The following is a 17,167-nucleotide window of genomic DNA, read 5'->3' as shown; positions in this document are numbered from 1 at the left end:
AATGTTAAGGAATGTCAAATCTATTTAGAATTATTGACAGCTTATTAAACCTATTTATATAAATTAGTTCTAATTTGAATATCTTTTTAATTTATTTTAATTATGTTTGCATAAACAATCCAAAATATATACGTTATAAATAAATATAAAACTAAGTAAGTAACTAACTAACTAAATTAATAAATACTTTTTTTTATAAAAAGACCACTTTTCATTATCATTTTTTAAAACAAATTTTAATCTAATTTTAAAATTATTCATTTATTAATTTATTTTAAATCATTATTTAGATAATTTCATTTTAAATGCAAACAAATAAATATTTTTTTAGTGGATTTGCTAAATAAATAAATTAATTTAAACTCTAAATAGAATTTAATTAGATAGAAATATTTTATTAACAAATCAAGTTATGTTAAAAAGAATGTGTATACATACATACTCCTAAAAAACAAAATAAAATAAATTTTTATGCTGAAAGATTAAATTTAATTCAATCTATACGAGAATTAATTACAGCCATAAATCAAAGTTTGTTTGGGAAATCTTTAGAAATTAAATAGTATTATAAAAATAATGTTAATATTTTGATATAAAGATAGCAAAATATAAAAACAATTAGTTAGGTTCTAAGGTAAGTAAATAAATACTTTTATTTTTAGCATTATAGTAAAAATAGTCAAAGCATTAATAAATATATATTAATATAGAGGAATAGATTTAAAATAATGATTTTGCATACTTCATCAAAACTTACTATAATATTACTTGTAATAGCTTATTTGGGAGTCTTTGTACTTGGAGATGACGCTAGTTAAACTGAATACTGTTGCACAACAAATGGAGTTGAATACTAGTGCTAAGCAGGAACAACATGTTGCAGCTGCAGCGAATGCTGTTCAAGTAGCGAATTCTGTATACCCTCTCTTGGGATCTGCGTTCAATATGTTTTAGCAGTGATAAGTCCAATCACACTTTTATTATTCATATTGACATGTTTTTGGAATTATAAAACTAAAGGATAATATCTTAGAGATTTGAGATCACTAAAAGAGTTGGAAGAATAAGGAAACTAAATATTAAAAAATGAAAATACTACCTAAAAGTCTAAATTAAATGAAAATATTGATGAAAGCACAATACAAAGAAAAATAAGAAATTCTAGTAAACTTAGTCAATTAGAAGAAAATCTTTTGGATAATAATCAATCCAATGTAATTCAAATATCTCAATGAAAAATAAATATAAATATATTTAATTATTTGCGATAAATATAAATAAATTAATATTTTTGTTGTTGCTTTTTCTATTTCATTTTTATTTAGATGTAAATTTTCCATTTAAAAACTATTTTCTTTACTTCAAAATTATAAAATTTATATCATCTAAATATTTATCATTCTCTCGCTCCTTATCTAGCTTTTCTATTTATTTTATCAAAAAACTTATTATCAAAGAGTTTATCCAATAAAATTCTAATCAGTCAATAAATTAATCAGGATAAACCTAATTAATTTATTATGGATTTCTAATATCTAATTTTTAATAAATCATCGCTCAAAAATATTAGCTTAAAAAATTAAAAAATAAAAAATGCTAAGTTTGTTATTTCTTTCGTCAATGGTTATGTGATGAAGCTTTATATTACCATTTTTTTTATCAATTTTTTGATAAAATATATACGCATATCTGAGCAATAACAATTTCAGAATACCCAAAAAAACAAACAAACATGATTTATTTATTTGATATTTATATTTTAAATTAAGCTTGATGAAAAAAGTTAATGAAAATGAAATATTATTAATTAATTTAATGAAAAATACTAAAAATATATGAATATGCAAAATAAAGCATTCATATTAGCAATTAAACTATTATGAAGGAAGAGATCAAAATTTAAAAATGATGATAATCTTAAATTAATAAATTTAAGATTAACTAATTAATTAATTCATTTTGTTGAAGATAGATAGATTGAAAGTATTAGATAGTAATGTAATTAACTGTTCAGAGAGCATCAAATGATTCATTTTATTCCAATTCTTGTATTTAGTCTGTGATATCTTAGTCATCAGTTTATCCATATTTTATAACCATATCTCTTTTATCTAGGTCAAGATTAGCTAGTTCAGATGGATCAACTATGTTTTTATATCTAAGTCTTCTTTAAATTATTAGATAAATCTTCTTCCAGTTGACAAAAAGGAATAAGATTGTTGATAAAATCACTAAAACAATGAAGAATCTCAGCAAGAAAATTATATCTCCTCTGATTACATCTTCAACATCAGCAATAATCCCTTTAATATCTTTCCAGAAACTTTTTTCGTTATAATTTGACTTAGCAGGAGCTAATCCGATTTTTCTGCCATTAACATCGAAAACCCAAAAGCTCTCGCGCATTACTGAGTCACCAAAAATGATTTAATCATCTTAACTGAGTTAGAAATTGAAGTAGCAATCATATTTTGAATTTTTATTCTTTTTGCAACCCAAAAGTAAGTTGTTAGGATCAACATTAATTAGCTACTCATTGTCCTTTTTTATTTGATAATTTTTAAAATAATTATAAAATATTCAAAATATAAATTACTATTCCATATCCAACATGTATAGTGACAGCTAATTAAGAGACATCTAATTGTTTATCTAAATTAAAGCATTAAACATATTTCAAGAAGTTTGTAGAAATCGAACACTTCATTCCATAAATTTAATTGAGCTTGTCAAGGATATTATCCATCATTGACTCAGGCAAAATCATTGCTGAAGTTTGCAAACTTAATTAAGCTTCTGTTTCTTTGTTTAAAAGAATTGAAGTTCTATTTTAAAATCCAACAACTTATTCAGTTTTGTCATCTTGTTTTTCTGTAACTAATCCATATCTAAACACGATTTGTCTAACAGGAATTCTCCATTAAAAGTAAGTTCTTGCCAATTCTTCTTATGTGTCATATTTTAAGATAGGGAGTGGAATCCACTTTAAGGGATGTTTTTCAGGCTAATAAATTAAATCTACATATTTCGCTGAGTTGCTTCCAATTAATAACTTTATTTAAAAAAATTTAAATTAAAAACTAAAAAAATAATTTAGATATTAGTTGTATCTTAATTTTGTGAGCCATTTATAAAAATTAATTAATTTTTTACTTAAGGTTTAATTGAGTCATGTTCAGCTAAATACAAAGCAAACACGTTAGCATTAATTTTTCCGTTTACTCTATCAATTGCACTCCATAAATCAGTTCCTAATTATAAAATAAATAAATTTAACTATTTATTTGCTATTTTACTAATAAAATTAATTTACCATGCTCAAAAAATGTGTATTTCTTTGAATTGCTATTGTTATCATCTGAAGAATCTTCTTCTTCTTCTTCCTCTTCATCTTCATCGTAATTTGAGTTCATAGAAGAATCTTCTTCATCATCATCGTCTGCTTTTCCAGTATGCTATTTTCCTAAACCTAAAACTCCATCGCCTAATAATAATGACTAGCCTGATAAACCTGTTGCTTAGACTAATTTAAATCCCTTAACTGACTACTTGAAACCTGTATCACTTAACTTAACACTAGTGCTAATGAAATTGCCACTTTAATTAAAAATTAAATAATCAGCTAAACTAATTCTTATTGAATAAAAAATTAATTTTATTTACAGCACAGAAAGACCTTCCTAAACTAAGTCTATCTCGGCGCATTTATCTTCGTATACTTTACAATTTCCTTCGCAATTGAACGTTTTGTTAAATTTAGCGTCATTTTTAACTCCTTTCACTTTTGATGGATAAGAGCAATCTTGGTCAAGAGGTTTACCACTTCTTTCGTATAACTTGCAGCTAGGACTTTTAATCCAGCTCCAAGGAGTTCTTAAATCCAAAACCATTTTAAATGGGGTTGCATCCTTTGTATTAAACTTAAGATCTACCTAATAAGCAGTTGTCATAAAAATGCATTAACTCATAATTTTAACATAGGACTTGACGTTTTTGCAATAATCTGGCCTTTCTAATTTTACAATTAAAATTATTAAATACTTCTAATTGCAATCCTATTTTTTTCGCTAGCTAAATTATTGAAAATGAGTATTTAAATATTACGAATATCATATTCATGAACGTAATCTGAATCTTTATCCCTATAGCATGCAGAGTCTGAAATTGTGCTTGCTTTAGTCCAAGGGTCAACTTAAACTCTTTTAAGCTCTAATGAAATAACATTCTCTGGCTTAGTTGGCGATATTAATCCACAATGTATAATAGACAAAGTGAGGCACAAAACGGCCAGTATCTTTTTTAAACTATTCATTTTTACAACAAACTAATTAACTAACTAAAATAATATTGATTAATTGAATAAATTTATCAAAAATTTTCTTTTTTTAAATTTTACAAAAATATTAATTAATTAATTAAGATATTCTTCAATTTCAAATTCCTACCTTAAAATTTTCCTTCTCAAATTAAAATAAATGAAATCAGAATTATTACGCTAAATACTTGTTTGTGTTTCAAATAAAAAAAATAGATGTAAATTTATTAAATAACATTTTTAAATAATTTGTATTTATTTTCGCAATTTTTTACAAGCCAAACATAAATAAATCAATCAATCATAAAAATTAGTTGATTTAATATGATATGACTAGCATTTTTCATTTTAATTTTTTAATAATTGATTAAAAAAACAATCTTATTCTTCAAAAATAAACAAAAAATGTCATTTTTACTTGTTAATAAATTTAATATTTATAAACAAACAGAATTCTTTAAAAACAAAGGAAAATAATGAATTTCATTTTTAAAAATAATAAATGCAAATTAAATTGAAAATTTAACTTAAATTTTTTGGATTTTTTAAGGTATTTTTTAGTATTAATGAGTGTTAGTAACAGTTTATAGAAAATATTAATTTTTTCAAATTAAAATAATAAGCATTTGCCAAATAAAAATTAATTTATAAATCTTTAATTAAAATTTATTTATTTGCTTAAATAGTAAAATTTTTAATTGTTTCTTGAATTAATGTAAACAAATTATGTATGTTTTTATGTAAAAAATTTTGATAAAATTAATAAATAAATAATATTTCACCTTAAATAAGTAAAATAGTTTAAACAAAAAATATCAAGATTAAATAAACTAAAATCAAGTTATGATTTAAAAAGATGAATAAATAATTTGCAAATAAATAAAAATTAATTATTTATAGAAAAAGATAAAATTTAGAATTTATTTTATCAAAAACAAAAAGGTGTTTTATCCATAGTCATAACTGATTTAGTTATTAGTAAATAAATAATAGTTCAATTTTAAATTTTGTGATTTTTGGGTTGTAAATCAAGGATGGACGATTAAAAAAATAAGAATTATTTACTAAAATATTATTTTTTAAAAGTTAAAGCTGATTTAGATAATTATATAATAGTATTATTTATTACTATTCAAAGAAAGCATTTATAATGTGAATTATGTAATAAATAACTAAATTTTAATAAGAAGGAGATTGATTATTTTACTATCTCAAATCTCGTTTAAAGTTAATTATCAATAAATACTAATTAAATCAGAATATTTAAATATATTTTATTAAAAACTGCAACTAAACTCTTCTTGTTGAATTTACTTACTTCTTGATTTGTAAATTTTGGTTTTATATTTAAATATGATTTTTTGAAAGAATTTTTATTTCTGTTGGTTTTATCTAAATAAATTTTGACTCTTAAAATAAATTAAAAAAAAAAATTACTTTTTAATATTAATTTTAAGTTAAATCTAGCTCTATAATTTATCAATATTTTTTTTTATTATGAAATTATAAACTGGGTTTTAGGAATTTATTTTTATTTTAGGATTATTTTTACATTAAAGATCAACAAACAATCACAAAATTTTGAACTTCCTTAAATTTAGTAGTTTGTTTTTGGTGTTTCATTATATAATTAAAGCCTAAATTTATTTTCAATAACATGAGATTACAAAGTCTAAATTTATTCTAACAAAAAAATATTTAGTGAATATTAGTGGGATTGTTAATATATATGAAGCTAAGATATAAAATTAGTGTAATGGAATCACGACTTTTGAGATATATCCTAAGGTAAAAATATAATAAGCAAGTTAAGCCAAAGATATTTATTTGATTAGATATGAGTTATTAATTTAAAGGTTTTATTTAAGCAATAGACAATCAGATTTACTTTAGAATTTTATTTATTACAAAATCTAATTATATATAAAAATATTTTGTTAAAAGTAAAATATTATTTTTTGGAATATTTTAATCTTAATAAAAAAAAATTTGTTTTTACTTCTGTAAAATTTTTTGATTAAACTATTGGCGCACAATCGAGAAAATTTATATTAAAGTATGAATATTAGTTTTAATGAATGTGTATTCGTTTAAATTAGAAAAATCAAAGAATATTTATTTGTTTGGTTGTTTTTTTTTATTAAATTGAAAAGAAATTTTTTCGAAAAGAAAAGGAAAATTGAATTTTGAATTTGTTTGCTAAGTTGATCTTCAAAATTTCTATTTCTAGTTTATATAAGAAATATCTTTAATATTACTCTGAAAATAGATATAACCTCAAGGTTAAATAAAATGTTTAACATCTTATAAACAAACTGAAAATATTATATGCAGTAAAAACTAAAGTATTCGAGGATAGTAAAACAAATTCATTTCAAGCCCAGTAAAAAAAAATAAATTGAATAAGCTTGAATATGTTTAGTTGATTATTTTAATGCTCAAAATAGTGAATACTTTAGAAGTATAAATAAATTAATAAATAATGTATATAAGTATATTTAATTAAGTCAAATCAATTGAATTCGATGTTTTATGGAATAGATATTTAATAAACTGAATGATCTATTTCAATCATGCTTCTACGCACGCAATCATCGAAATTAAACTCATGTCAAAAAAGTGAGATGACAAAAAATATTCAAATGAGAAACGAAATAACTTAAGTGGGAAGTTGATAAAAAATAGGAAATAAATAGAAAAAATTTTTGTATGAGAGAATTTTTAAAAATTAAAAAAAGATGATGTAGATGACGCTGTAAGTTAAATAAATAAATATTAAGCAAATAATTAAATATGGGAATGAATAAATACAGCATATTTATTTTAATAAAGTATTTGAAAATTTATTATTTATATTCAAGATTTTTTGATTTAAATATGAGCTGGCCCTTTAAAAATTAATTAATGAGTCTTCTTTTCATTAATAAATTGGCATATAAAAGAATTGATTGAGAAAATGAATGAGATATTTTTAGTTAGCTAATAAACTTTGTTACTAATTTAAGTAAGTAAAGCGAACATGATTTTTCAGGTTACCTTCGTTGAATCTTTGATCTAGATCTTTAAATTAGTTAGATTAAATAATAAATTAGTAATAAACCAATAACTAGTCTTTTTTTCTATTTGCTTACTAACAAATCTTTACTTTATTAAATAGCTTGCTTGCTTGTCTTTCATTCTAATTTAATTTTTTATTAATTTAATGTTTGGTGATTGAAATCTCACACACATACGCACATTAATACATTTTTTTTATATAGTTAGCTTATACTTATTTAATTAATCATCTTCACTATATATTAAATTCATGCATTAATTGATATTTATACAAACAAACAAACAAACAAACATTCATTATTAATATAACCCAAAATCAACCAAAAAAAATTATCATAATCTTTTTTATAAAAAAATACTCATAAGTAAGAGAAAAAATTAGATAATTAAAATAAATAAGGCAATAAGGAGCATGTCTTAAGTAGAAAACACACCAAAAAAACTAACAAATCAGGAAGATTAACAATCTTCTTCTTAGTAAAAAACTAGTTTCAGCTCAGCCGATAAATAATTAAATCAAAAATGTAATTTTTTATGTTGATTTTCTTGTCAAATCAAAGATAAAAAACACATTACATTTACCAGCTAGTTTATTTGATGAGATTTAAATTATGATCAGAAAATCATTTTTTCCCTATTTTTGTTATTTATCTACATAAGCTGTAGATAGAGAATTATTTTAGTTCAAATAAAATTTCATGAGTTTAAATGTAAAATTAAGAAATGCGTGCTAATTATTTTTTATATTTAATCAAGAGAGTCCTTTAGATGAGTATAAAATCATTATGGAGATAGGATAGGGTTCATTTGGGAAAGTTTATAAAGCTAAAAAGAATACAGATCTTAATAATAAGCTTTACGCTATAAAAAGAATTAAAACACAGCTGCTTTAATAGGTAAATAAAATAAAAAATATCTTAAACATTTAGAAATATGAACAAATATTTTTGAAATAATTAGGAGATGAAGAGCCATTAAATTTTTATGGAAAAATTGTAGTTGTTCTTTGATTTTCCAGGAATTCCCAAAATGCACCAATGCTTCTCTTTTCAAGGTTGCTTCTTTTTCGTAATGGATTTCGCTTCAGGTGGTCCCTTTGAGCAGTTTTTGAGATTTAACAGTAATTAATATGAAATTGAATTAACTCCATTCATTCATTAATTGATTTAATTGATTGATTTATTTATTTATTAAACTCGATGAAGATAAGCTCTCTGGCTAAAAAATATTAATTAGCTTAGAATTAATTTATAAAATTCAAAGTAGATTAAATTAATCCAAGAGCTCAACTTACTTTTCATATATAAAAATATAAATTTGTTTCATATCTGATTTAACTTAACAGGTAACGGAAGTCTCTCTTTCAAAACAATCTAGTTTTATGTTGCAGAAATGGTTCTAATATTAGAATATTTGCACCTCTAAGGCCTTGCCCATCGTGATTTTAAAGTACATAATTAATTAACTATATTTGATTATGCTAATATCTAAAATTAAATATAATAAAGCCTGAGAATATGGTCATTTCATAAAATAAACATTTGCAGTTAATCGATTTTGGTACCCTTAATGATTTTTGTTCCAATTTAGTACCCGAACAATTAAAATCCGACATCACAAAGAAAAATGAAATAAAGAAGCAAAATTTGATTAAGAAGGGAATCATTTAAGAAGGTTAGCAACTAGAAAGCGAAATCAACCCAGAAATTTAATAAAATGTAAAACAATAAGATAAAGACTCTGGATTCTTCAAATACGATGAGGAACAGATATAAAATCTATAATCAGAGCAACCCTCTGAATTCGATTAAAATATTTAATGCATAGCTTCCCCACTTCCAGTAAACAGGAAGAGACTTACAACATTTTGCGGAACAAATGAGTAAACAAATTCATTATCCAGTTTTTATATATAAACAAATAATAAATAAATAAAGCTACTTAAGTCCAGAAATGTTGCTTGAATAAAAGTGTGATATGAACGGTGATTTATGGGCACTTGGCTGTATTATTTATTAAATGTTCACCGACAAAACTCCATTCCACTAAAAATACATTTCTTACGATTAGCTTAAGCAAAGAATCTTAAACTGCAATTATGAAATGCTTCCAAAGGTAAATAAATAAATAAATTTTAATGATGATATATTTATTATTTGTGTTACAATGATTAATCAAATAATCTATTTTTATTATAGTGTAAGCAAAAAATATATCCATCAATCCATATATAATAAGAATGAATGAATGAATGAATGTATATTTGCAAAAATCTCAACATATATTCTCAAAAATAAAAAATAAAATTTTCTTTTATAATAATTGTTTTATTATAATAGATTCCAGTGGTAGCTCAGGATATAATATAAAAATTATTAGTTCTTTAGCCAGATTAAAGATTAGGTGGTGTTTTTGTTCATAGCAATTTATAAAAATAAGATATTATTGAAAGTTATAAGAATCTGAAATCTCACCCCTTTTTTGAGGGAATTGATTGGCAAAATTTATATAATTAGGATCCTCCCTAAACAGAAGAAACATATGTAAGAAAGGGAGTTAAAAAGCAAACAGCGCCTCCTCTTAATGTAATTAATGATGCAGATAAGCAAGACTAAATAATTGAAGATTAAGCTGCATAAAAGAAAAAATAATCAAAAAGATCAGATGATATTCATGACTACTTTCCATAAAAAGATAAAAGTCCGAGCTATTAAAACTCATCAAAAGTCATCTATGAGAAAATGCTTTAAGAAAAGCAGTGGAAGGTCCTCAAATTTAGTAAATTAGTTTAAATATAAGAAGACGAAAAATACTTGACCATAAACGTTTTGGATCCTATCAAAAAAACTTCCAAATATTCTCTTATTGTCGACGAAAACACTACTATCAAGCAAAAAGATGAAAAAGTTATTATCGACAATGGAAAAATTAAAAAATCTTACACTGTAAATTATTTCTTTATTTTTATTAGATATTTTAATCAATTCTAATCTTTTCTATTTTAAAAGGACTATAAAGAATCAAAAGTTCTTGATTTTTACAATTGTTTGGTTTCCGGGGTCCAGAAAAAATTCTTGAAGAAATCTGAATGAACAATATGTAAATGAATTAATCAATGAATGAATGAATGAATAAATAAATAAATAAACAAATTGATTCAGCTTTTTATCTGTAATTAATAATATCAAATAAAAGATTAACAATTAGAACAAGATTAATATTTGTTCAAAAAATAAAAATACTCTCTCTATCAATAAACAAACAAACAAATAAATAAATATAATTTAAAAACCAATTTCTCAAAAAAATAAAAAAATAAATAAATAAATCAAGGATTAAAAAATCTATTTGCTAAATAAAAATAAACTATTAACAAATTAATTACCATAAATTTACTTACTACTCAATAAATACTTCAAATATAATAAAAATGTCATAAAATTACTCATTTTGTATGTCGTGTAATTGTTTTTTCAACCATTTAAACCCATTCAATTTAAATTAATTTCTTTAAGTTCTGAAAGTAAGATAATTTTAAACAAGTAAATTTTTTCTTATTAAATATTCATAAGTTAGTTTATTATTTTTAAATATTATTAAACACTCAAAATATTTTTAATTTAAATTAAAATTAACAATTTTAAATTATTTTGCTTGCTCAATTTTAATGTTCATATTTGAAAAACATACAAATAGACAGATAGTCATAGGATTAAAATATTAATTAATTTAAAGTTAATTATTTAATTTAAAGTTATATAAAGTTTTAATTATAAATTTCACCAACCATATCTATCTCTCTTTCTTTTTGCATTTTTAATTTGCTCAGATCTTTCGTAGTCTAAGTTATCTTGGTTAGCGATGGCGTCGACAGCCAAAGCATTTAATTAGTTTTTAGATTTTTGTGTTTTGTCTACTTGTGAGTTAAGATGATATCCAGATTTTATGATATTCTATTACTATTACTTTTAATAATTAAGCAACCAATTTGAGTCGCCTATTAATTGCTCTCTTGATATTTCTGATATCTTAGCACTAGTAATATTTGTATTATCTGAATCGAGATATTTTAATTCATCTTCATTCATCTGTCTATTATTAGCAAATTTAGCCTCTCTTGATTCAGCATCATTGTTAGATTATATATTTTAATATCTCTTGTTTATGTAAATATCATCTTGATCGTACTATTCAACTAGTCCCTTTTTATAATATAGAAGTAAATAAATTAGTATTTACTTGAAATGAATATAAATAAATTACCTCGTCAATATCTTTATTAAACAAATTTTCTGGGTTTATGTAAGGAGGTAAAACAGGTTTATCATCAACCTATTTCTTAAGCTAAAAGCTACTAACTTCATCATTTTATAATTAGCGCTTGGGAGAAGGGAGTCTCATTACTTTTGTAAACTTTGATTTTTTATCATTTGTTTCTGATAAATCTTCCATTCTTTTCTTTCTTTCGTTTTGTATCTCCTAAATAGATTTTGGCTTCCATAAATCCTTTTTATCATCTTTTTCTTTATGAATAGTCGGGTTTAAAAATTTTGGAAGGTCTTTATACTTAATTGTAATTTTCTTTTTTGTTTCATCAATTTATTTCCCTCCTTCTTCACATTATTTCGCTTCATTATTTTCCCCTTTAGCAGAGTCAATGCTTTAATCTTTCTCTTTTTATATATTCTTTTAATCATTTTATTAATTCTATTCCTACTCCTATGATTCTTCGCCCTCACTATCACTACCGTAATCAACTAACTTCATTTTTATAATAATTATTTGTATTTATTTATTTGTAGTTTGTTCTTTAAAATATAGATGATTGATTGATTCAAAAATTTATCAAATTCAATAATTATTCCAAAAAAACAAATCAATTTGTTTATTGATTAAAAAATTAACAAATTAATTAATAGACATAAAAAAATATACTTTGAAATCTCATAAAAAATAATTATTAAATTGATTACTATTCGCTTCTTATTAAAACATAATTAAAAAAAATCAAATTTAATTTGCAGAAATTATAAAATTTAAAATAAAATTTAGCGCTGCTTTCATTACTTTTAGCTTAACTTGATTTTTTTCTTCTTATTTTAATTTATTTTTATTCATTTATTTTAATTATTTTTTATTTTAATTTTAATTTATTTTTCTTTTCATTAATTTTTTATTTTTATTTTTTATCTAATTTTTTATTTTTATTTGATTTTTTTTTAATTTATTTATTTATTTATTTATTTTTTGTTTTTTTTTATTTAAAATTTTTTCCATTCCATAAAAATAATAGCTCAATCTTAATTTGTTTTATTTAAAAAATGTAGCTCAATTTAGTTTTTGTTGTTTAATTTAAAAAATGTTAGCTCAATCTTAATTTTTACTTTTGTTTGTTTAAAATAATAAATAGCTCAATTAAAAATTATTTTTTTAGGTTCTAATCTTAATATTTGTTTTCTGAAGTCGTCTTTTTTCCTATGATTGAAAAAATACTTTTTATATATTAATCGCTAATAGAGAGTTTATATCTTTTTAAAGATATGGGAAGAGATGCCATATTACTTTTGCTTTTATTTAAAGCATTTATTTTGGCTTTAGATCTAAGAGGGGTTTCGTCGCGGTAAATATGAAAAGCATTGAAAATGAATTTATTTGGTTAAAAACTTAATCGTGGATTCGGTAGATACTTAGTTTCCAGGATTTAAAATATTTTTTCAGTAGCTTTTCAAATTTACATGGATAAGGGACTTATCTAAGAATTATTTTGCTAGGTTTAGCTAGTAATAATTTCTTAATTCTTGCCCAAACCCTCTCAAATTAATGCCTGGCATTTTTAGTAGTTTTCTCAAATTTTTTGAATTGTTTATTTGTTCTAAAATTTATTTAATTTCAAATAATTTTTCCTCTTTTTGTCTAAAAAACCCTAAATTGGAAATTTATTAATAATAAAAAAATAAATTAAATTAATTATCTTTTAAATAAAAAATTTGATAATTGCTGAGGGAGAAAGGATTTATTTTAAATTTTTAGTTGTATTTTTACAAATATTTCTACTAATTCACAAAAAATACTTTAGAAAAAAATAAATTAATTCTATTATTTTGTAATAAATTTAGAATTAATTAATTAATCCTCATCTTACTATCTCAAAAACAAGATAGCTTTTAGCAGAAAATTTATTATAAGGATTTTTACAAAGAAAAATAAAGATTATGTATGAAAGATATCATTCATAATAATAGGGAAACAAAGAAATAGAAAGAAGGAAGGAAGAGGGATAAGATAATTTGGTTAAATCATTTATTACTATTTAGGCTTTAATTATTTCTATTCACTCGAAATAGAAGAGCGAGTGTAATAACTTTAATTGTTATCAAAAATATAAATAACACTTTACTTTTTTTTACTCGAATTGGTTGTAATTAAAAAGAAATTACTTTATATGCTTTTAATTTATTTAGGAAGAAGTTTTTAAACAGAAACAACAACTATAAATTATTTTTAGAATTAATTAACTTCAACCTAAATAAAGAAATTAATAAATAAATAAGATCTTGTTTGATATAATTATTAGTTTATATTACAATTTATAATCAATCATCTTCAAAATTTTCAAATTTTAAGATTTAAGTTTTAGTGTAAAAGTAAGATTAAACATTCATAAATACATAGGGCAGCATCCTAAACAACCAGGAAAGCATACTATTAACTATTAAAAATAATTAGACATAAAATGGGCAACTAACTAGCAGGCGAAAAGACCGCTTAAGTTAAGATAAACATGGAAATTAGCAATTAATTTAATTCAATTTTAAAATGCCCAAGCTAAATCGATTTAAATAATAAGCTCAATTCGCTTTTGAACTCTTCTTATTAGCACGCTGAGTGGATAGGAAGCATTTTACCTGAAGATATTAGACAATACTATCATGAGCATTGCGAAAATATTGAAAATATTTTACAATTTATCATAGACTTTTTATATGATACAGTTTAAGAAAAAAAAGAATTGGATAAGAATTACATTTTGGTAATCAATAATTGTTTGAGACTACTCACTATCATAGTACCAGTCGCCTACGAAAATATGGAAAAAGCAACAAAGTTCTTTTGGGATTATTAAGGAATGAGTTATCAAATGAAAAATGTACAAGTACAGCACCACAATAAGCTTGTTGTATACATTTCAAATGATGAAGAAATAGACAAAAAAAGAGAGAGTCATGTTTCTTCAGGAATTAAACTCATTTAATCACTACAAGCTTTGTGTTTTTATCACTCTTACACTCTGCCTCTAAAGGCTGAATTAGGTATCATCGAATTATATAATTAGTTAAACATGCATAACTAAAATTTTACTTTTAAAAAAATTAATAAAAAGCAAATTTTAGCAGCTAATCAGGTTTAGGTGCTCACATTGATAACTAGCTTTTATGGAATAACATTATATAGATAACTCCACCTCACCCAAACAGCAGTAACAAATACGATGAAAATAGATTCATGGTATTATCAGCTATTCTTTCTTGTATTTCATCCACACTCTTCGTTCCTTTTTATGGCTAGAACTATCTCAATCCATGGCTCGCTTATCTCACATCTCCTATAAATAGACAAAATGGACTCTTTTTTATTAATGTATTATATTAAGTGTTATGCCACAAGCCACCTCTTCTTGAAAATTAAGCAGCAAAATTAAACAAAGCAATAGTCCTCATGTGCTCTCAAATCACTTATGCTATCCTCTGTCATTAGCCAGTAATTTTATTCATCTTTTTTTTCTTACATAATTACTCCAAATCTATTTAAATTATTTAATTTATTTGTTCTAATATTTTTGAATATGTTTTTGTTTATTTTTTAAAAAAATCTAATTTAAATGATAAAGAAAAACGAAACTCTTAACACTATTTTAGAAGTAAATGTTGGTCTTTAACAAGTGAACGATTATTTTTAAGACTAAGTTGATGAGAGTTAGAGGGGAAAGTTAGATGTGGTAGCAGTACTGTAAAATGGAATTTTAAATTACTTAAATTAATTCAGCGAAACAAATGGTGTTTAGCAAGGTGTTGTTAATGTGATTGCTGAAAAAATTCTCTACCTCTTAGAAGAACCTTTGAGAGCAGAAAACTCATTGCTTTTTAACTCATTAAAGGACATCAACTTCAGCGAAGAAAATTATGGAATTCTTTAATAGCTGTTATACTTTTGCCCATAATTATTTGAAAATATCTGCTCATCAGAGTATAAACTTTATAGGCTATTTAAAGTCTCGATTCACTAATTTTGTAAGTCCCTAGATGACGTAAAAGTGAATAACACATATTATGTAAGCTTGTGCTTGCTTACTATACTTTCAAGCAATTAAGCTTTTAGTAAGATGCTAAATAAAAAAAAAGATTTCAATATGAACTTGAAGAACTTTCCCATCGTTGATGGTACTTTAGCAGACTTGTTAATCAGTTGCTTAGCCTAAACAATGATAAACAATAAATTTACTGGCGTCCTTTGCCATCACTTTAACTTAATGTGCATCCTAAAAAACATATCACCATTTATTAAAAATATCAGTAGAGTTAGCTGTCAAAAATTAAACTAACTTGCTATACTCTTTACAGATATGGACTTCCTCACTTAAACATAATATACACCTTTTTGCATAGTCAAATTAATTTAGCTCTATAATTACATTCTCAGTTATAATATGAGCGAAAACTATGCACTTGTCTATGAAATTTTTAATAGACAAGAAATTTTTAGCAGAATCCCCAGAATCAGTTTTAGTGAAAATATTTTAAGAGCTTATTTCCGATAATTAAAAGAGAGATAAGATTGCATGAGAAATAATACAACTGTGCCCAATACAAATCCAATTCCTTCCCCATAGAACTAGTAATAAGCCTAGCTGAACAGATAAGGCTAGTAACTTTAAGCTTTGAATTAACAAATTCAATTATAGAAAAAGGAATCTCAATAAAAAAATTAGCAAGAATCTAAGAAAGAAATAAAATCTGATTAAATGTAAGAAGACATACCGTCCTCCAGTAGTTTATAATCCAAAAAAAGGCCCAAAAGAGTGATTAAAAAGAAATTAGGCTTAGAAAACCACGAAGCTGAATAAAAAGGATTAAACTCAAAGAAAAACCTTGATGAACCTAAATAAAGCTAGCCTTCATCTAAACAAGACTTAGAGGAAGAAGAAGCCAAAGAAGAAACAAAAACAGATTTTCCTAATATTTAAAATAAAAACTAAGCCAACCAAAACAGAGGATTCGAAATAGAAATTGAATAAAAGAATCCTGAAGACTTGTTTGTAGAAAAATGGAAAAATTTCAACTGGAAAATGGTTTACAGCACAATTCCTTTGCAAAACATGAGTTTGGTTCTAAAAAATGTTAACGAATTTGTAAATACGAAATTGAAAAAGAGCAGGTTTGATTTGCATTATGAACAATTCATTTAAGAGAAAAATTTCTTAAAATCTTTGAATGATTTAATGGTGAAAAACCAACAATTCGTAATAGATTAATTTTAAAATTATGAAGATATTTTAGGACTTTCATATTAATGCTGCTGGGCTCAAGTTGCCTACAAATCTAAGTTTTTCCCTCACTTTAATTCAATGAAAATTTTATTTTTTAGGACAGACGTATCACCTATTTAAGTTAACATAAATGACTAATCAATAAATGTAGAACTGCAATCCAACAATACCTTAACAGAAATTAAATGATATTTCTTTTACTTTAAAACCACAACGCTTTTTAACTTATTACAAATATTTAGTAAAGAAAT

General features: G+C 23.4%; 5 protein-coding genes across 5 annotated transcripts; 3 read left to right on the top strand and 2 right to left on the bottom strand. All coding sequences in view use genetic code 6, as the record gives it.

The window, feature by feature from the left end:
* Window positions 1–728: 728 nt before the first annotated feature.
* TTHERM_00803670 (transmembrane protein, putative) lies at window positions 729–1,235 on the top strand (the record flags this gene model as incomplete). The annotated part of the gene is made up of 1 exon (XM_001012415.3): window positions 729–1,235. One exon carries the CDS (start codon window positions 729–731, stop codon window positions 1,233–1,235), a length of 507 nt encoding a protein of 168 aa, XP_001012415.1.
* Window positions 1,236–2,010: 775 nt separating this feature from the next.
* Window positions 2,011–4,312, bottom strand: TTHERM_00803660 (eukaryotic aspartyl protease; the record flags this gene model as incomplete). The annotated part of the gene is made up of 6 exons (XM_001012414.2): window positions 2,011–2,541; window positions 2,597–3,052; window positions 3,154–3,251; window positions 3,314–3,597; window positions 3,664–4,012; window positions 4,105–4,312. The coding sequence occupies 6 exons, from the start codon at window positions 4,310–4,312 to the stop codon at window positions 2,011–2,013; spliced, it is 1,926 nt and encodes a 641-aa protein (XP_001012414.2).
* Window positions 4,313–7,652: 3,340 nt separating this feature from the next.
* On the top strand, window positions 7,653–10,464 carry TTHERM_00803640 (Serine/Threonine kinase domain protein; the record flags this gene model as incomplete). Its single annotated transcript, XM_001012412.3, has 8 exons — window positions 7,653–7,896; window positions 8,129–8,268; window positions 8,333–8,492; window positions 8,718–8,821; window positions 8,881–9,254; window positions 9,310–9,487; window positions 9,712–10,317; window positions 10,381–10,464. The coding sequence occupies exons 1-8, from the start codon at window positions 7,785–7,787 to the stop codon at window positions 10,462–10,464; spliced, it is 1,758 nt and encodes a 585-aa protein (XP_001012412.1). The 5' UTR covers window positions 7,653–7,784.
* Window positions 10,465–11,151: 687 nt separating this feature from the next.
* On the bottom strand, window positions 11,152–12,139 carry TTHERM_00803630 (hypothetical protein; the record flags this gene model as incomplete). The annotated part of the gene is made up of 2 exons (XM_001012411.1): window positions 11,152–11,574; window positions 11,636–12,139. 2 exons carry the CDS (start codon window positions 12,137–12,139, stop codon window positions 11,152–11,154), a joined length of 927 nt encoding a protein of 308 aa, XP_001012411.1.
* A 1,966-nt stretch (window positions 12,140–14,105) lies between these two features.
* TTHERM_00803620 (high-temperature-induced dauer-formation protein) lies at window positions 14,106–17,105 on the top strand (the record flags this gene model as incomplete). Its single annotated transcript, XM_001012410.3, has 3 exons — window positions 14,106–14,682; window positions 14,754–15,130; window positions 15,261–17,105. 3 exons carry the CDS (start codon window positions 14,106–14,108, stop codon window positions 17,103–17,105), a joined length of 2,799 nt encoding a protein of 932 aa, XP_001012410.2.
* Window positions 17,106–17,167: the final 62 nt, after the last annotated feature.

Source organism: Tetrahymena thermophila (assembly GCF_000189635.1).
Source record: "Tetrahymena thermophila SB210 genomic scaffold scf_8254712, whole genome shotgun sequence".
In the NCBI taxonomy this organism is placed as follows: Eukaryota; Ciliophora; class Oligohymenophorea; order Hymenostomatida; family Tetrahymenidae; genus Tetrahymena; species Tetrahymena thermophila.
This window is presented reverse-complemented; position numbering and strand designations above follow the sequence as displayed.